The 21,047-nt window shown below is 34.5% G+C and overlaps 1 protein-coding gene across 9 annotated transcripts in view; it reads right to left on the bottom strand.

The window, feature by feature from the left end:
* LOC141488096 (estrogen receptor-like) overlaps positions 1–21,047 on the bottom strand; it is a 432,648-nt gene that overhangs the window by 268,871 nt on the left and 142,730 nt on the right. For 4 of the 9 annotated variants that reach the window (XM_074187836.1, XM_074187838.1, XM_074187837.1 and 1 more), the window contains one exon: positions 14,033–14,129. The exons of 4 other annotated variants lie outside the window; for them this stretch is intronic. In XM_074187836.1, the coding sequence (XP_074043937.1) occupies positions 14,033–14,123 (91 nt within the window). In that variant the 5' untranslated portion in view covers positions 14,124–14,129. Of the gene's footprint in view, positions 1–11,580; positions 14,013–14,032; positions 14,130–21,047 lie in introns of those variants that run through there. One more of the 9 variants, XM_074187839.1, reaches the window with a different exon arrangement.

The following is a 21,047-nucleotide window of genomic DNA, read 5'->3' as shown; positions in this document are numbered from 1 at the left end:
GCATTTTGGGGTGCTGTGTCACAATGCCCCTATTGGCACCCCATTTCCTATCATTTAAGTCCTCCCTTCTTGCTTTGCTTTGATAAATGAGCTATTGAAAAGACTCATTTCTATTCATCCTGGCAGGGGGTACTGTCCTGTTAAACACCCACATTCTCTGATCTACCTTAAAGATCTGCATGTAGCATTTATTACTCACAAAACTGAAATGAGGAATTTAAGCCAGAGGTGGGAAGGTTGAACTATTTGCTTCATTAGAAATGTTCACTTTACCTTTTCAAGACAACCTTCTGAAAAAGGCAGGGGGAGTTTTATTTTAGCAAAGGAGAATAATAGCCAAGCAGACTCCAGGCAAATTAATTATTTAAACTAAATTCCATTCCAAGTAATTTCCTACCTCATGTTATCCTAAAAAAATGTCTGGTTTTTTTCCCCTAAGGACCTGGTTGAACAAAAATTCAACTCCAGGGTAATGGGTTACTAGCATCAGCCCCAAGAAATCCCCACTTTCCTTCTTGCTCAAGGCTGAGTTCTCTCAATATAGGCTAAACCAGAAATAGTAGAAACTTTAGAACAAAGCTGAGTGAATGGTATTGTCTGTGCCATGGACAAAGGTGGAGGATTTCATTACTTCCAAGTGCCCAATTTTTCTACTAAGAGAGGATAAACGCTTTCAATTACATGAATTCCCATCAGGCTGACAACAATAGAGACAGACACAATTCTATAGCTCTTGAGCAATAAAAAGTATATCATTGGGTAGGGAACAGGACAGAATGAAACAGCTCTGCCTCCCTAATAAGGTGGAGAATGATCGCCTCCATCTGTAAAATGCGGCCCAAGCACACCCTTGGAAAGTTTTAAGCAAATAACTTGTAAGCCATAAATCAGAGACTTACGGCACTACTGAAATGTTGTAAAACTGTGGGATACTAAAAATCCATTTTTGATTTCTTAAGTTTTTCCCTCTCCTTCTCTCTTTTCCCTCTTTCTTTCCTCTTCCATTATCTCTGTCTATGAAGGCAGCTAGGTGGCCCAGAGGATAGCTGGGCTTGGAGTCAGGAAGACCTAATTTCAAATCCAGTCTGAGTTACTTCCTAGCTATATGGCTCTAAGGAAATCTCTTAACTTCCTTCAGTCTCAATTTCCTTATCTGTAAAACTAGAATAATAATTTAAATATATCCCAGGGTTGTTGCAAGTATCAAATGAGATAACTGTTATTTAGTCTTTAAAGTTAACACTATGTAAATGCTAGCAATTTAGTTTTATTTTCATCATGATTACTTATTATTGGTATTATTATTATTATTATTACTGTGATTATTTTCACTCTAGTCATTAACAATTGACATGCTCAAGTTAACAGTCTTCAAAATTCAGCTCAAAGCATAGGTGGGTCTCTGAGACAAATTTTCTTGTCTAATACTCTTGCCTGTCCTATCCTAACAATAATTTAGCTGAGTCTTGGTTTGTCATTATTTAAAGCTTAGGGTCTATCCACACTGGCAAAGTTCCTTGATCATTTAAAGAAAACATAAATAGGTTATCTGGGTATTCCAAGTGAAAAATATTTTTGCTCTGAATTATCAAGATAATTGCCTCTGATCTCCATTTTGCTTGTGTGGCTATAAAATAAATTAGTAATGTTTTGATTTGGGGGAGCAGAGGGAAGAAAAGTACTATCTCTATTGTTTATTTAGTATAAGGAACTAGATTAAAACAGTTTTAGGATTGCTCTACAACTTAGTCTTAAAGAAAGGTTTCTTAATCTTGAGTCCACAAGCAATCCAGTCAATTCTATGGATAAATTTCAGATGGTCCAATATCTTGGATGGGAAGATTACATCTTTATTTCACTAGCTTCTAACTGAAATTTATCATGTCATTCCATTATGGACGTAGCCCACAAACATTATGAGAAGGCATCCAATGGTCTGGGACACAGAAAAAGTGAAGAACTCCTGTCCTACAGAATTATTGGGTCATCAAAAAATAAAATGACTTTCCTATGGTTACATAACCAGAACATATCAACTGTAAAACGAACTCATCTTCCTGATGCATGCCCTCCCTATTACATTATCCACTATGGAGTTGTCATGATTCTTAATATGATTTAATCATTATTGTTTTCATTTTGTTGTGGTTATATTGTTTTCATACAGCAGCTAGAATTAAGCATTAATTAATGATCACATTTTTAAAATGATGTTACAAATATTTCTAAAGATTTATCCCTAGCAATCTAACAATCAGTAATATATTAAGGATTTATTTAGCATTTACTTTGTACCAGGAATTAAGTGAAGAATTGGAGATACAAAGGAAGAACTGAAACATTAATTGACTGAAAGGATCTTGGAAATAACATGTTAATATACAGATATAGTTATGAAATATGAAAAGTATAAAATATGAAAAGTTATGAAATATGAAAGATAACCTGGAAGAGGTTGTACTTCAGCAAAGATTTGAAAGAATTCAAGGAATATACGAAGTACAGGTTCATTGAAAGATGGTATAAGACAGGCGAAAAAGCATGTACACAGCAGATGGTACTTTATGAGTAAGGAACAGTACCAGTGTTCCTTGACTGTAGAGTATATGGAGAGAAGTAATTTATAACAATCTAGAAATATAGGAAATGGATAGTTTTGACATGCTTTGAATGACAAATAATGGAAATTATATTTGGTCCTAGAGGTCACTGGAATTTGTTGAATTAGGAGTGAGGGAGGTTTTACAGTCAAACTCACATTTTAGGAAAAATCATTGCCAACTGTTGGCAAATATTGGAAGATGAAGAGATTTGATCCAGGAAGACCAATTAGGAAACTATTGCAATAATCCAGAAAAAAATAATATATTGATCAGCGATAATGTGGGTAGAAATGAAGGGATATCTGGTAAAGATATTTTGGAAATCCAAATTAAAAGATTTGAAAATTGATTTGATATGTGGAGCAAGTAATGATGAATAGTCAAAGATAACACTATGATTGGAAAACTGAGCAACTTAGAAAATGGTGAAAGTTCAGAGGAGGGGTAGGTAATGAGGGGAAATTATGAACTGTTTTTTTTGAAATGGTGAATTTGTGATGCTTATAGTATATCCAGTTTGAGATAATCAATAGGCATTTAGTAATGTGGGATTGATGTTCAGAAGAAGAACTATGGCTAGATATCTAGGTTCAGAAATCATCTTTATGATTACGATGATTGAACTCCAAAGGAGCTTTACCAAGTCAGAAATCATAGACAGAATAGGTAAGATGGATGAGAACAGAGCTTTGGGGAGCATCCACAGTGGGTGTGCATGTATGAGCTATACAGAAAAATATATTGAGAATTAGTCAGACAGGTAAGGGCAGAGCCAACACAGTCAGCATTTTTTTTAAAATATAGAAGAGAATATCCAAAGGGAGAAAGGTGGTCAGTAGTATGAAATGCTACAGAGAAGTAAAAAATTATGAGTACTGGAAAATGCCATTAGATTAGAGAAAATAATAATGATATTTTACACATATATTAAATATCTTTTAAAGTACTTTATATATTTTATTCTCACAACCACCCTGAGAGATAGAAGTTATTATTTTCCCCATTCTACAGATGAGGAACCTAAAGTAGAGACAGATTATGTGACTTGCTCAGGATCAAGTAATTAGTAAGTTTCTGAAGGAGAACTCAAATTTAAATCTTTGTCAAGTTCAGAACTATCCATATTGTTCAGAACTACCCATATGTTGTCAGTTTTTGTTTATGATGAAGTTGGAACCCAGAATATAGAATACAAGTTTTAGAAGTTAGAGAAGTTGGGTGCCCATTATATGGCTTTTTTCAGAAGTCAAGATAAGAAAGGAGAGGAAAGATAAAGGATGAAAACTGATGGGGGAAAGTGGCTAACAGTGAAGATACCAGAAGATAATGAGAAATTGGAGATAAGAAATAGAAAAGGGTGAAAAAGAGACAATCTGTTGAAGAAAATGGAAGGGGAGGAGGCAGCTAGGTGGCGCAATGGATAGTCAGGAGGACCTGAGTTCAAATTCGCTCACAGACACTTAATAATTACCTAGCTGTGTGGCCTTGGGCAAGCCACTTAACCCCATTGCCTTGGGAAAAAAAACTAAAAAAAAGAAAGGGGATGGGATCAAAGATACATGTAGAATTGCTGATATTGACAATGAATCAGGGTCTCCTTTTCCACAAAGAATACAGTAAAGAAGAAAATAGTCAATGATGCTGTCAGAGGTATGTGAAATGAGGAAACAGTGAGCAGAGTTTTGCTGATCAGAAAGGGAAGGAAGCAAAAGAAGGCAATGAAAGAGCTGGAAGAGGAGGGAAGGGAAAAGGAAGCAAGGGAAGGAGGAGAAGGAGAAGGTTTGGAAAAAACTACTTTGGTGAGTGGCATAAAAAATCAATTAGGAAAGAGCAGAATTGTCTAGCCACAATGAAGCTGTGATTATATTACTTACATTTCTATTGCACAGTTTTATCAGCACAGTTTGGCAATTTCTAATTTTGTTACACAAGGCCATAAATAAGAACAAAGAAGGAGAAATGATAAGATTAATCCAGAATTGGAGATTAGCAAGGTATGATCAGCAATAGGAAAGGGAGGAAGAGATTTGAAAGTAGATTAAAGAGTAAAATTGAATTTATTCACTAAAAGGTCAAAATTAGGAAAGGAGGATAATATAACCAAAGCAGAGGTGATGGTCCAAAAAAGTCCTGAGGGTTGGAGGAATTGGAAGTCACAGTCCCACAGGAAGGACAAAGAATAAGTTTAGGATTAGAAAGGCACAAGGAAAGATTAAAGAATAGAAGACAATGATCATCAGATAGAGGAATTTCACATTACTTGGACATGGATGTGGAATGTGTATGACCATCCCTGTGTGGTGTGTCTATATGTGTGTGTGTGTGTGTATGTATATATTTGCATATATACGTACATATAAATTTTGCATGTGTGTCTGCATGTATTATAAATATACTTTATACATGAATAAGTTTATACATTTATATGTTATAAATGTGGATATGTATTGTTTACACATTTATAAGCATTGTTTCCTAAAATGAGGAGAAATTTAGAGTTGAAGTGGAAAACTATGAGTCAGGCAATAAACTTAAAGAAACTTATAAGAAAGAAGAGAAAATCCATGTGGGTAGATAATTGTAGACAAAAGGACTGGGATTAGTAAATTCAAATAGAGTGAACCTCAAAAAAAAAAAGGAAAAGTCATAGAACAGAGGTCTGAAAGAGTAAATTGAGAACAAAACACAATCTGAGTACTACCCACAAGGATCAATGACTTAGAGACTATAAAGAAGGTGCAACTAGTAATAGAAAGAATGAGCAGTGATATAGTGTCTTTTGAAAGAAGTTTGATCCCCATGAATTTGAGAAGATACAAGAAGCAAGAGATAAAAAGGTTTAAAACAAAAGAAAAAATTTGTTAATGATATAGCAGGAGTTCCATAGGGCACAGTGAAAGAGTATAGGTTGAAAAGGAAACATAATAAGAATAGTATTGAAGTGAATAGAAATTAAGGAATAAATAACAGGAGTTTGAAGAAATAGTGTTAACATCTAAAGGTTTAGTACCACTGAGTAAAATAAAGTAGGATGAGAGAATAGTAATTATTGGGGAATTGGAAATTATTATTGGGTAATAACTCCAGGCACCATAAATGCAGATATTTTTTAGAACTTTTCCAAGGAAATCAAAATTTATGACTGTAAATATACCAAATTTCCTACTATAGATTTTAAGTCATATTTAAGTCATTGCCCTGTGGGGCAAAATAATATTTTTATTAACATTGATTTACCTATAATTTAGTTCCAATCTTTTGGGGAATGGGAAGCAGTGTGAGGTAATACTAGATTGTATACAATTAATGTCCCCCAGGAAACTTATGAAAAATCATACTTATGCTGTAGTGCCCTCTCCATTTCTAGTTACCTAGAGTTTAGAGCTACATGTAAATTAGGGAGGACTTTGATATAAAATATCTCTCTGATGCCCTTACACATTTTCCCTTCCACCAAGGTAAGTCTTTTCAACAGTGAGCCAGGCACAAATCACTATCCAGTTCAAGTTTGGTAATGAGACAGTCCATTTTATATTGTACAATGAAAATTCATTTGGATTCTTATTTTTCTCAGTACTGAATGCCACAAAATAACACTTTTTTCCTCTTGTTTTCCTTGGCTTCTAAGGTAGTTTTATACAAGTTATTCAAATTGTTTGAAACTGTTGATTTTTTTTCTTTTTCCAATCTTTTGAAAAATAGACTCTCGGCTGGGCAGGGAGTATTAGATATATTCATTTCTATAAACCCTCATCAATACATCCCAACACATAGTTTCCTCATATTTTCTATAATATTGTTATCAGTTTGGGTTGTCATGTTTCACAAATAGAATATTTTGAAAATATGCTTTCATTTGTCTCAGCCATTAACTTACCCTAGTATAGCTTTCCTTTTACAAATGAGGACTCAAGAGTACAGTATGTCAAAATGACTTGCCCAGGACTGCAGAGAAACTCAGAGCCAAACTTAGAGCCTCCCAAACCACCTGAATAAGTTAAAAGCTCCTACTGCTCAGCTTTCTCTTTAACTCACCACCACCACCACTCAACTCCTTCTATCTTGGAGCTTGTCCACTAGAGACTAATTTAATCTTAGCTCCCTTCACCCTCCCTGCCTCCAAAACTCTTATAACACACCCTCTTCCTGGAACCATCTTTTCCCTTCCGTTTCAACAGACTCTCTCCTTTTCATCTCTCAAACAGTCCCTGAAATCTCATCCCCTCCCGAAAGCCCTTACTATCCAACTGGAAAGGAGATATTTATTTCCTCTGACTCTCCCCTGTCTGAACCCACAATTCCCAGAATTGAGTCTTCCTTCTCCAACACACAAAATACAATTGCACCACTACTCATTCACAACAATATTTATTAATGCATGAATCTCTCTCTCTCTCTCTCTCTCTCTCTCTCTCTCTCTCTCTCTCTCTCTCTCTCTCCCCCTCTCCTCTCTTTTTATTTGTTGGACTAAATTGGCATTGCCTGACTACAAACAACCAAATCTCAGAAATCTTCTCAGTTGTTTTAATAACTATATGGCAGAACATTCTAGTGGCCCCTTCCATCATTTTTTAGCATCAGTATTTATGTTGATGGCTTTAGTGTTCTGTGGCACCTTTGTAATACCAAAACATCTATATTACATTAAGGTAATTGTATGAATTTGTGACAGAATAGGAAAATAGCTAACTGTAGCTAACAGAATGTTCAGAACCTTCATAATGAGAAGATAACCATTCAACATAGATAGAGAATTAGGCAACATTCTCAAAGATGTGGATCATCTTCAGTGTTTTAATTAGATAGTATGAGAGATCAGATGGCCTACCCACCAATCCATAAACATGCAATTTTAAGTCCCACCTCCAGGACTAACCCTTCTATTTCTTTGACTAATTCCCCTATTGCAATTCTTCTCACTCCAACACCATGTAATTTATCAAAGGATACCTATAACCAAAATTATTGGAGACAGATTAAAAAAATAAACACAATGTCAAACATAACATTTGAAAATTTAAAAAAAGAATAAATTTTAAAAATTAAATATAATTCTCAATTAAGGATGAGAATAGAAATCCTAAAAAGAGGTTGATATTAGCAGGCACCTGAAATGAGTTAATTACTTTAACAGACTATGGCTCAGAGTTTCTTGGAAGTGATGGAAAGAAGGGAAATAAATGAAACAGTTTTCATGGATTGATAGAAAACAGCATACAAATTGATCCACACAGGAACTTTTTCCTGGAACTACTCACCAAGAGGAAATTGTTGTGTAGGTCCTTGTTGTGGAAGGGATACTAGGTAATGCAGTGGGCATTGTCCTCAAACACATTTATACAAAAGACATTTAAAAGCTTATACCAATAATTAGTTACTCTGTCCAAATGCTTCTTATTTTAAGAATCTATATTTCATTTTATTTTTAAATTTTTGCAATAAAATGTGTCTTAAAATCATTTCACCATTCAGATTGGCCAATATGACCAGAAAGGATAATGATCAATGTTGGAGAGGATGTGGGAAATCTGGAACACTAATGCACTGTCTGGAGAGCAATTTGGAATTATACCAAAAGGGCAATAAAAAGGTGTGTGGCCTTTGATCCAACAATACCACTATTAGGCCTGTACACTGAAGAGATCATGAAAAAGGGCAAAAATCCCACATTTACAAAAATATTCACAGCAGCTCTGTAGTGGCAAAGAATTGAAAATTGAGGGGATGTCATCAATTGGGGAATAACTGTACAAATTGTGATATATAGAGATCTATCTATCTATCTATAAATATGATAGATAGATAGATAGATAGATAGATAGATAGATAGATAGATAGATGTGATGGAACACTATTGTTCTATAAGATATCACAAAGAGGGGGGCAGCTAGGTAGCGCAATGGATAGAGTACCAGATCTGGAGTCAGGAGGACCTGAGTTCAAATACAGTCTCAGACATATAATAATTGCCTAGCTGTGTGACCTTGGGCAAGTCACTTAACCCCCACTGCCTTGTAAAAACTTTAAAAAAAAAAGAAATCATGAGGGATGAGATTTCAGAAAAGCCTGGAAAGATTTGCATGAATTGATGCTGAATGAGATGAACAGAGAATAGAATCAGGAAAACACTATACATATCAACAACATGGGGTAATGATTAACCATGATAGATTTGCTCATTCATCAGTGCAATAATCAGGGCCATTTTAGGGGATCTGTGATGGAGAATACTATCTGTATCCAGAGAAGGAATTGTGGAGTTTAAATGAAGATCAAAACTTTTATTATTATTATTATTATTATTATTATTATTATTATTACCATCATCATTATTGTTATTATTATTATTATTATTATTATTATTATTATTATTATTATTTTAGGTTTTTGCAAGACAAATGGGGCTAAGTGGCTTGCCCAAGGCCACACAGCTAGGGAAGTATTAAGTGTCTGAGGCCGGATTTGAACTCAGGCACTCCTGACTCCAGGGCCGGTGCTCTATCCACTGCACCACCTAGCCACCCCTAAATCTTATTATTTTCAATTTTTAAAAGTTGCCAATTGGGGTGGCTAGGTGGCACAGTGGATAGAGCACCGGCCCTGGAGTCAGGAGTGCCTGAGTTCAAATCCGGCCTCAGACACTTAATACTTCCCTAGCTGTGTGGCCTTGGGCAAGCCACTTAACCTCATTGCCTTGCAAAAAAAAAAAAAAGTTGCCAGTTGCTATCTCTAATATTTTCTTTCTTCCTTTTTGATCTGATTCTTCTCTCACAACAAGTTCAATTTCGATTTATGCTTTATCATGGACACAAATGTAAAGTCTATATCAGATTTCCTTCAGTTGAGGGGAGAGAAGAGGTAAAGGGAGAGAGAAAAATTATAATACTCAAAATGTCACCAAAAAAAAAAAATTGGTAGAAACTACCATTGAATTGGAAAACAAATAAACTATAAGATAAAAACATAAATAAATAAATGAAATGTGTCTTTAGACCTTTTCTGACCAACCATGTCATCAGTAAACAGGATATTTGTCTTCCTAATTTTTCTATTAAGAGGTATACATCACCCAATAGCTATCCCAAATTGTTTAGACAGAAATGAAAAAGAAGGGGCTCTAAGACACACAATCCATTTGACATTTTTCAGAAATGAAAGTTCCATCCTTTCACAATACTATACCTAATCATTCTCTTTGAAGCAGTAAAGTTGTCATAAAGACTCCAAAATGATTCATAATTTAGGATCTATATTGACAATTTAAGGTTTCATTAATTGATGGAACTATGGAACAAAAAATTGATGAATGAATGTTGCAAATAGCCTTGTTATTCTTCAATATTTTTCAAATGAGGTAAAACTAGATAGAGCATAAGTAGTTGTAGAATAACTGAGCTTGAAATTCTATTGTACCTTATATAAGATACTTGAATGTAAAACTCAATATTATAATTTGTTGAAGTGGTATAGGCATGGATTCTTAACCTGGAGTCTATTAAATTTTTTTTCAATTTGATTACATTTTTATTTCAATATAATTGGTTTTCTCTGTAGCTCTATGCACTTTATTTTATGCATTTAAAAACTATATTTTTGCAGCATTTCCTAGATATCACCAGACTGTCAATGGGGTCCATGACAAAAAAAAAGTTGAAGAGTTCCTAGCTAAACTTTTGTTAGGAAGTCTAACAGAACAATCAGTGGAAAATTTAGGGAAGATAATCTCACACTAAGATCTATGCTTATGGAACTTTAAAGGAGGAAAGTCCAAAACTTTGATTTCATAGTATAGTGGACTCCCACAATGCAGTTAAGCAACTATTCTTAATATTAGTTGTATAAGGTTGCCTGAGGCACTTGTCCACAGTAACATAACCAATGTCAGAGGAGGAAATGTCAAAAGAGGGCTTGAATCTAAGATCTGTGTACTCTAAGGTCTGGTCTGTAGGTGCCATCTGGATTCTGAACAGTTCTTGTGAAAAGAATTGTTCACCTAGGATCCTTTTCAGTTTTAAATGATTAATCCAATATGTACTGGCTAAAGGGGAAATCCTCTGAAATCTAGAAAATATAGACAAATCATTGTAGAACCAGTATTTGTTGAGATAAATAATTTTGATTGTTCCTCAACAAGAGATATGTACTTTTAATATTGTTTCTAAAAGTCATTTCAAGAACAATAACATCCCCAAATCTACATTTCATATTGACTAAGACATTAAGCTGAAATCCTTCCCTTGGGATCTATTTTAATCCTATGTGTTTTGGAGAAGATAAATTGTTTATAAAAGGAGCTAAAGTTTACAAGTCTTTGGGTAGCTGCCACTGAAGTTTGCCTATGGTGGTGACTTAATAGATTTACCAGGGTACTATTTGACATTCTAGCTATCCACTGAATCAAAAAACAAAATGGTAAATTTCATTTCCCCAAGAAAGGGACAATCAAAGTCATTTTCAGTCAGTCTGCTCTATACCTGTGAAAAGGGAGTTTTCTTTCCCAAAATACAACATGAGTAAACTGCTATTGGTGCTTTAAGTCTCAGAAGGTTAACTAAGAAATTAAAGAATTCTCATTCAAAGATATGAACAGGCAGTTTTTAAAAGAAAAGGGCACACTATCAACAACCATATGAAAGATTTCTCTAAATCACTGATAATAAGATAAATTCAAATTAAAACTAGGTGACAAAATACAAAAACGGCAGATCTTGAATGTATTCAGTATGTTGACCAATGCAATTTCCTAACTTTCAGCAGTCAGGGGAGCCACAGGTAAGGAACCCATAGATTTTTAGGCATGGTCAACTATTGATTTGTTTTGCTTAACTGTCCAAATTTGTTACAGGAAAGGCTAAGGGATGGGGGATTGGTTGAGTCACTGAGAACTGAGACATATTTTTAGAAGAGCATCAAAGAATCATTTATAGAAAATAGAAATGGTCACTGAATTATAAACTTAACATTTTCATAAACTCACCATTCCAACTGCATTTGTAGGTAGACTCAGGGTCCAAGTGCTTTTGAGAAAAATGATCATTTACATTATAATCTTGGATATCCATCACTAGGGTTAACAAATGCAACTAAGATCTGATAAAATGTTGGTCTTTTATTTTAAAAATTGCCATTTAACATTATAAGATTATAACATAAGATTATTACTAAGTAGATATTATATTTTTTGGATCAAATACATATTTTTTTCCGGAAAAGACTACATAGGCCACATAAGGTGATTTCTTCCAACTCTAAGTTTCTCTGTAACTGTCTTCTCAATTCAAATTTCCTAAACATAATGCCTTGGCAGGGCCACTGCCATTTCAATATTTAAACCCTTTAAAATTATGTCTGCTAATGGATATTTAAAGAATAGAATGTTCAGAAACTATCAGATTGGTTCCAGACACCTAAGGGATCTGCATGTAAATTAATAGCTATTATAACTTACATATACTTGAATATAAGCACAGTGCTTTACACACAATAGCCATTCAACCAATAATTGCTGAATGAATAGTTGGAGAAGTACATGTACATTAAAGTACACTAAATTGGTTTTATCAGGAAACTGAGCCAGGACTGGGAGAAACATGTCTTTATATAGACCAGGTTGTCCTTATGAATGAAATAAAAATTGATTCATTTATTTAGTGAGTCAGTCCATTAATCAATAAATATCTACTGAAAGCCTAATAAATGCAATGTACTGAATTTGAATCCTTGAAGGATATAAATATGAGTAAGACACAATCCCCACTTTCATTGGATTTTATGAGCTAGTAAGAGACATTAGCTATAAATATAGAAACATACATACATTGTGCATATATTCACACACATATATGTATATAATCATATATGTGATATATATTATAATACATTATCATATGCAAAAATACAAAGTCTCAGTGATTCTGTCAGTATGAAAAACTCCCACTATGGGGGATTCCCTCTATCCTAGGCAAATTACTTGATGTCCTTGGATCTCAGTTTCTTCATATGTAAAACAAGAGTTCAATTAGACCTTTAAGGTCTCTTCTAGTTTTGAATCTCTGATCTTATGACCAATACAGATGGCAGCCTATCTATAACTAAGTAGATAAGTCCTAGGGAGTTCTTTGGGGCACATAGTGGTTAAATGATTTTCATAGGGTCAAAGAGCTTTTGGGTTGGTCAAATCCTAGCACTCTTTTTATGAACTGTGTTACCTCTTCCTTTATAAGTAATTATCACAAAAGGTAGAATTTAATAACTCTAAGGGAGATATAAACAAAATGTTATTGGATTCAATGGGAGGAGAGATTACTTCTAGCTTGGTATATCTGGAAAGATTTCTTGGAAAAGGTATTACAAGTTAGAATTTGGGGGACATCAGAAGATGGAGATGTTCAAGCAAGACATTCTAAGGAGAAGAAACAAGAGCACAGCAAAAAAAGAGAGGAAAAGGCAAGCATATTTAGAAACACATGACCTCAAATTAAGGAAAAATTCTAGGCTATATTATGAAAAAGTTTTCTGAATATATAGAAAGTGAAGCAAAGATTTCCTGAGGCAGAAGGAGCTCATCATAATAGCTATAATAACAGCTAGAATTTATAAAGTACTTTAAGGTTTACAAAGCATTTTTGCAAATATCTCATATTATTCTGATAACCTTGGAAGGTAGATACAATTATCCCCATTTACATATGAGGAAGCTGTGGAAGGTAGAGATTAAGGGACTTGCCTTGGATCATGCAGCAAGTAAATGTCTGAGACTGGATTTGAACTCTGGTATTTCCAACCTGCAGGTCTAGTTTTCTATTCACAGCAACCCCTAACTGCCTCAAAAATAAGTCAATCAAACTTTATCTCTCTTTTTGTTACTAGACTTATAGAATAGGGGACTACTCTAGCTAAAGAATAATTAAAGACATTTGACAAAGTCCTCTAATGAGAGAAATGTGACCTAGATAATAGTATAGGTAGGTGGATTTAGAATTGGCTGAATGACTACACCCACCATTAGTGATTAATGGATTAACATTAACCTAGATAGAGAAGTCTCCAGTGAAACACCTTAAAGATCTGCCTTTGTTTTTTTATGGGTGACTTAAATGATAGCATAGATAGTATATTTCCCAAATATTAGAATAATTAACTAAGAAATCTAGTTAACATATAGGTTGACAATATAATAAAAAATCAACAATATAGAAGTTTTTATAATAAGATAAAATATAATGTCAATCATGATTAATCAATAAACGCTTGTTAAGCATCTACTATGTGCCAGACAGTTTCTAAGGGCAGTTAGGTGGCACAGTGGATAGAGCTTTGGCTGTGCGACTTTGGACAAATCACTTAATCCTAATTGCCTCACAGGAGGGGAAAGTGAGACTTAGCATAGCAGTCCCTCACTCCAATTCATATATTTGTCATGGTATCACCTCCCCTGATGTCATGGTCTTCTTTGAGAATAAAGAATGAATCATCATCATCATCATCATCATCATCATCAACATCATCATCCTCATCCATCAAGTGCTAGGGATACAAAAAAAAAAGCCAAAAGTTAGTCTGTTCGCTCAAGGAATTTACAGTCTAATAGAAGAACTTACTACTAATAAGGAACTATCTAATAAGGATAAGATGCTATACTTGAGGGGATTTTTTTAATGATAAATAGCTTAATGAAAAAGAGATGAAGAGTTTAGTGGAAAACAAACTCAACATAAATCAATGAACTAATGCAATCAAACTGCAATGCTAAAGGTAGAAAAAGAGGCGATGGTCTTATGCTCTGCTCTGATTATTACAACTCTAGAGAATTACTTTTAATCCAATGTAGGATTTTAGGAATGATATTGACAAACTAGAATACATCCAGAAGAGGGTGAATAAAACAGTGAGAGAACTGAGGATCATATCATGGGAAATAGCAGGACTATTCTAATAGCTTTCTTGATCTATCTTTGGGTCTGATCTGATTAATCTCTTGAGAGGTAATTTTAAACTGAGATTTGCCTGGATTCCAAAGAATTGTATTATTACAAACAGACCTTCAATTTCTCAATAAGGCAAGCAGCCCTTTATTTAAGTCAAGAGGTTCATTTATAATGAATATTGGGTATCCATTAACAAGGAGCTTGATATAGTGGAGAGAATACTAGTTTGGAAGGCAAGAGACTTAGATCTTAATCCTATGTCTCTGATACATACTCTTTATAAAACCCTGGGAGAGTCATTTAATCTCTCAATGTTTCTATTTCTTCATTGAAAAAAATTAGGGACCATAAAATTTAATTACATTTCTTAGAAGACTGTTGTAAAGAAAGAATTCTGAAAACCCTGAAACATTATACAGATATAATCTATTCTGTTATTTCTTGGATCTATGAGCAGCTAACAGAAAGGGGAAAATACTAGCTTCTCCTGCCTGTGGCAATAGCTCCCTTCAATATATGCCTATAGTTCTTGATGAAAATAAACAATCCAATAATAAGATGACAAAGAAAAAAATAATAATAATATTATACAATTTGAATAGAGTTGAGCTTTAACCAGGGGACCAAGCTGAGCCCAATGTCTAAATTAATTAAAAAGAGGACAAAACTTTAAGGATTAAATAAGTGAGTTGATGACCTGGAACAACTCAGGAAACCAATGATAGATTTCTTAAGAGTGCACACAGGATGGAATTTTTCACACAGTATCACTTCCTGAAAGTTCGAGGTGTAGGTTGAAGATCCAAAGTTGGGGACTTGAGAATAACATTCCTCAATAAGAACTTCCCACATTTTTACCAGAAAAGGAAAGAGATAGGCCTCATTAATAAGCTAAAGTTAGATGGAGCTACTAAGGGTCACTCAGATACAAGTAACAGACTCACCTCATCCCCATGGTCTATCTAAATTTTCCTTTTCTAGGCACATCACCCAGTGATTTTCCTCCTCCAAACTGCTATAGTATTTACTATCAGTATCACTTATCAGAGTCCTAAATAGCCATAATAGTTCCTGAGGCAAATTCAACTGAAGAGTCGAAAAGACAGAGGTGAGTTCTATTATGGGAAAAGCAAAACCAGAAAAAGCACCTCTTGGAATCAGTAGAAAAGATAGACCTCTGGAGCAGGTTTTCATCATGGTAGGGTGGTGGAAGTGATGATCTGAGAGAAGTTGTTGCTACTGGCCTCAAAGAAATGGCAAATAATAAGAAAAGCAAGTCACCATAGAGAGGAAGTATCCCCTTTCACCCAATCCCAACAAATTTAAGCATCCTGGAACAAAGCCTCATTTACCCCATACGAATCCTTAAGGGAAGGCATTATTTCATTTTTACCTTTATCTCTAGTCAGTCAACTCTTCATGACCTCATTTGGGGTTTTCTTTTTTAGCAATATTTGAGTGGCTTGCCTTTTCCTTCTCCAGCTCCTTTTATAAATGAGGAAACTCGGGTAAACAAGGTTAAGTGACTTGCCTAGTCAGACAACTAGTGTTTGAGGTCAGATTTGAACTCAGGTCTTCCTGACTCCAGACCCAGAAGTCTATCCATTGTGCCACCTCACTATACTCAAAGTATTTATTAACTTAGTAATAAATGTCATAAATAGCAATAAGCACTGGGCAAAGAAAAGCTCACAGTGAAATAGGGGAGACAACAAGCAAATAAATATGTACAAAATGCTATATACAAGAAAATAGGAAATAATTAGCAAAAAGAAGTCACTCAAATTAAGAAGTGTTTGGCACACTGTAGATATTTCTTTACTTCTTGGTTGACTGCTACTCACTGAAATACTGATCATTCTTTAATTGATAATTATCTTTTTATATATGTGTTCTATCTTTTCATCTAGAATTGATCATATCTCCTTGAGGACATGTCATATGTATATTTGTATGTTCCTTATGTTACTCAGTTGGTTCTACATGCTCCAATTCCATATCTGTATATACAACTTGCAAATGAAACAATTATTCCTCGTGATATGGCAGCAAATATTTATCATTTACTAAGACACACACACACACACACACACACACACACACACACAAACTTGCATGTCATACTTAATATTGTGCTAGTAAACACAGGGACTACTTTTCAGAATTTTGTCATTAAAAATAATCATTTTTATATACATTGCCCAGATAAAAATATAAAACTTATTGTTAAATTTTTGAAAGATGTCTTTGGTTTCTTTAAAAAGTTTAAGTGAATAAACAGAGTGAGCTGGATCAACTTAAAATGATGAAAGAAATGATTATTTTTCCCTTATACTAATAACTGATTATTGAATCAGAACCAAAGTTTTCCCCCTTTCCTATGGTCTCATTCAGAAATCAGCCATAGTGGGAAATATTCTTCAAAGATTTACCTAGGTCAAGATCTAATCAGACAGTAAAAGAAATTCTAAGTTTGAGATACTGGAAGCATTCCTGATTACTGTATTTACTCAGACAGGTCTGGAAAAATGTGGATCCTCCCTTCTGTCAGACAGGTGATAGGGAAATTGAAGTCTCCTTGACCAAGACTTGGGTGCTCCAAATCACATATCTCAGGACCATTACTGAAATATGGTCCAACCCACTTTTGTAATATTCATTTTCTCATTAATTTTTTTAACCAATCTGAGATGATTGTCACTCTCAGGAACACCTACTCATTCAAAGTTATATAACCTGTGAGCCCACCACCATGAGGGACTTTGATATTTGTGAGTATCACTAAGCATGCTAACCTTAATTATAAAATTTTTAATTATCTAGAAACTAGGTCTCAAGCTTTTTAAATGCCACAATGACAAGAAGCATTGAGCAAAATAACTGACTTTCAACTTCATCCTTCACCTTCACTATCCCCAACCTCCTTTTCTGAATCATCATTTATGTACTGCATTCCATGAGTATGCTCCAAGGTTCTCTTCTGAATTTTTTCTATTCTCTTAGTAATCTTATGAGCGTTCAAGGATTCAATCATCATTTCTGTGGGAATGACTCTCAGACTAATATATACCCAGCCTCAGTCATTCTGAACTTCAGTCCTATAATGCTGTCAATTGGACATTTTAAATTAGATTTCATGTATATATCTCAAACTCAATATGCCCAAATCAAAATTCACTATTTTCCCCACAAAACATATCACTCTTCCTAACTTTTCTTTTTCTATCAAGCTTATCATTGTTCTAATAATTTATTTTCCCAACCTTGGAATCATCCTTGACTCTCCATTCTTCTTTACACTATGTGAAGCCAAATCTTGTCGAGTATACTTCCACAACACCCAAAATTATCTTTTATGTACTTTGTGTATATTTTATTTCTATTTCTACATCAATATCATGTATCTCCCAGAAATTGATTTGCTCTACAAATAGCAGAACTTAATGAAAACTTATTGAATTAAATTTTGACTCAATTTTAATACCTAAATTTATGATGGTTCCCCTGATGGGCCTTTGGAATAGATTCTGGGCATCTAAATACACTCAGAATCAGCATTAAATTGAGAACCTTGGGGTAAAAAGAAGAGTTCTGTTGTTGATCCTGAATTTTGAATTTGCTGCTGTAGCTTCCCTAGAGTTTCGTTTGATCTAGGACACCTAGCTCTCTCCAGGTTCACTTTAAATGGACCTAAAGTTAAGCAGGACCCTAAAAAATTGGTCAGCTCATTGGCACAGTGGATAGTGCATCTCCCTGACCTCAGATACTTACCAGTCAGGTGACCCTGGGCAAGTCATTTAATTCATATATAAAATGAGGCAACCACTCCCAGTATCTTTGCCAATAAACTCCAAATAGGGTCACAGAGTTGGACACAATTGAAATCAATGAATAATAAAAACAATAGTGAAAGTCCACCTCAAAGAGACTAATACATATATTTTTTAAAGTCATTGATGTTTTATCATTCAAAAAAAATTCAATCCAACATAATTCATTAGCAATCAACAAGTATTTATTAAACACCTAATATGTACCTAATACTAGGCTAGGCACTGATGATACAAGGATTAAAAAAAACTAAATAGCTCTTACTCTCAAAGAACTTATATTGATAAGAAAGCTAGATAGCTAAATGATGGATGGATAGATGGATAGATAAAGATGGATGAAAGAATATTGATAGTTATATTGATAACCTTAGATATGCATATGAAATATATACATATATGCCATATACGTGTATGTTATCAGCATTAAGACAAGTTCAGTTCAGCTGAGCAAAGAGTGTAAAGGGGAAAATAGGTAATAATCCTAGAGAGGTAGATTGAAGGCAGATTGTAAAGGAGATTGTAAAGCATCAAACACAGTCATTTGTATTTTTATTCAAAAGGTAGGGAAGCCATGGTAGTTCAATGAACAAAGGAATGACACAATCAAACCTGAGTTTTAAGCATATTAAACCTTGGCAGGTGTGGAGATGAGGAGAGACTTGAAGCAGAACAAGTAGAAGGCTATCACACTGAAAAAAAGACTGAATTAGCATATGGCCATGTGAATAGAGAGAAGGGAATAGATGTGGGAAATGTTTGGGAGTGAAAATTTAAAAATCTGGCAACTGATTAGTCACATGGAGTGAGGAAAAGTAAGAAGTCAAGGACTCCAAGTTTGGGAATCTGGATGACTAGAAGGAAAGTAAGTGCCCCTGACAGAAATAGGGAAATTATGCAAGAGAAGTATAATTCATGGGAAAGACAATGAGGTGTGTTTTGAGTTAGGGTGGAGATGATTCAAGTTTTTTGTTTTTGTTTTTATTTTTATTTTTTATTAGGGCACTCCGCGGAATAATAGATAGATCATTGGGTCTGGAGTCAAGAAGACCCAAATTTACATTCAGGCTCAGATACTTCTTAGCTATGTGATCCAAGTAAGTCACTTAACCTCTGTTTGCCTTAGTTTTCTCATCTATAAAATGGACATAATAACAACCTGCTATGGTTGTTATGAACGTCAAATGAAATAATATTTATTAAGCTCTTAGCACAATGCTTATTCCTTTCCCACTTTATTTGAATGAGAAACTCAAAAAGGCATTATGCTAGATAGTAGAGATCAAAAAAATACAATTCTACTGGGGGAAGAGTAGTAATTAAGAGGGAGAATACAGATTATATACAAATAAATGAATAAATGGTCATTTGACAAGTGAGAGAGAGCACACTAACAACTGGAAGTGTCTGAGAGGGATTCACAGAGGTGCAGGCAAGTCATCTGAGCCTTGAAAGAATCAAAAGATTTAAAGAAACAGTTTTTGAAGTGAATATATTAGGAACACTGGGAAAAATTTATAAAACTATGTCACACCCTTAGGTGACAGATCTCTGTCTTTGAAAGAAGACTCCAGGGTTTAGTTAAATGGGGTCCAGTGGATTGATGTGTCAGAGGGCATTTCCAGCTTCTGGGAAGAAATGATCTAGTCTTCATTTTAACCACAGATAACCAAGTTATGTGCCTAGGGAAGTTGGAATTAGAATGTAAGGGGAAGAAGGGGCAGCTAGGTGGCCCAGTGGATAGCAGGCCCTGGATTCAGGAGTACCTGAGTTCAAATCCGACCTCAGACACATAACAATTACCTAGCCATGTAGCCTTGGGCAAGCCACTTAACCCCAGTGCCTTGCAAAAAGAAAAAAAAATAAAATAAAGAATGTAAGGGGGAGAGAGAGGGGTTGCCCTAGCAGCAGCAGCAGGAAAGACAGCTCTGAGACTGCTCTATGAAATAACTCCCACTCCTTTGAGACCCTTTCAGCCTTGAGCTACACTTAGAATCTCAAGGTAGAATAGCCCATAGTCCAGTTGAATTTTTTCTTCTGTTGAATGCTTTCATAGGTAGTAAGAAAATTGCCATAGGCATAGTCCCTTCACTCAAGGACTTATATGACCATTAAAAAGGGCTTTCCCATTTTTCTTAAATGGAAAACTCTTTTAATGTTAACATCTTCTTTACCTGACTCAACTTTTTTTCAGGCCCATTTCTATCATGTTTAATTTGAATATTTGATAAATTCTATTATGTGTGTGTGTTAGATTTTAGTAGGTAGAATAAGCTAGACTTCTTCCTATGGGTTTCAAGAATTAAATTAAAAAGTTCAAAAGGAAATGAGAGAAAAGAATAAAATAGATATGATGTGTCCAGATGCGTCCAGATTTTGCAGTCTAAAAGACTAGGAAAATAATATTCTTTAGAATAAGAATGTGTTATGAAAAAGGTAGACCAAATCTGAAAACTCACATCTTCAACATTATCTTTTCTGAAATATGAACAGTCTGACTGCAAAACCAAGATAATCAAAAATATGATAAAAATTCAAAAAGAACATTTGATAGTCTATTTAAGGAAACGAGATTAAGTAATAATTAAAGAAATAAGAGCCTATGATTAAAAACCCATCAATCAAATAGAACCAAGCAACCAAACTGTACATTTGTGATATTGAGCCTCAGAGGGCTCTTGCAGACT

The sequence above is a fragment of the Macrotis lagotis genome, chromosome 5 (genome assembly GCF_037893015.1).
Source record: "Macrotis lagotis isolate mMagLag1 chromosome 5, bilby.v1.9.chrom.fasta, whole genome shotgun sequence".
Taxonomy (NCBI): Eukaryota; Metazoa; Chordata; class Mammalia; order Peramelemorphia; family Peramelidae; genus Macrotis; species Macrotis lagotis.
Note: the sequence above shows the minus strand (reverse complement) of the source record. Positions and strands in the feature narration are given on the sequence as shown.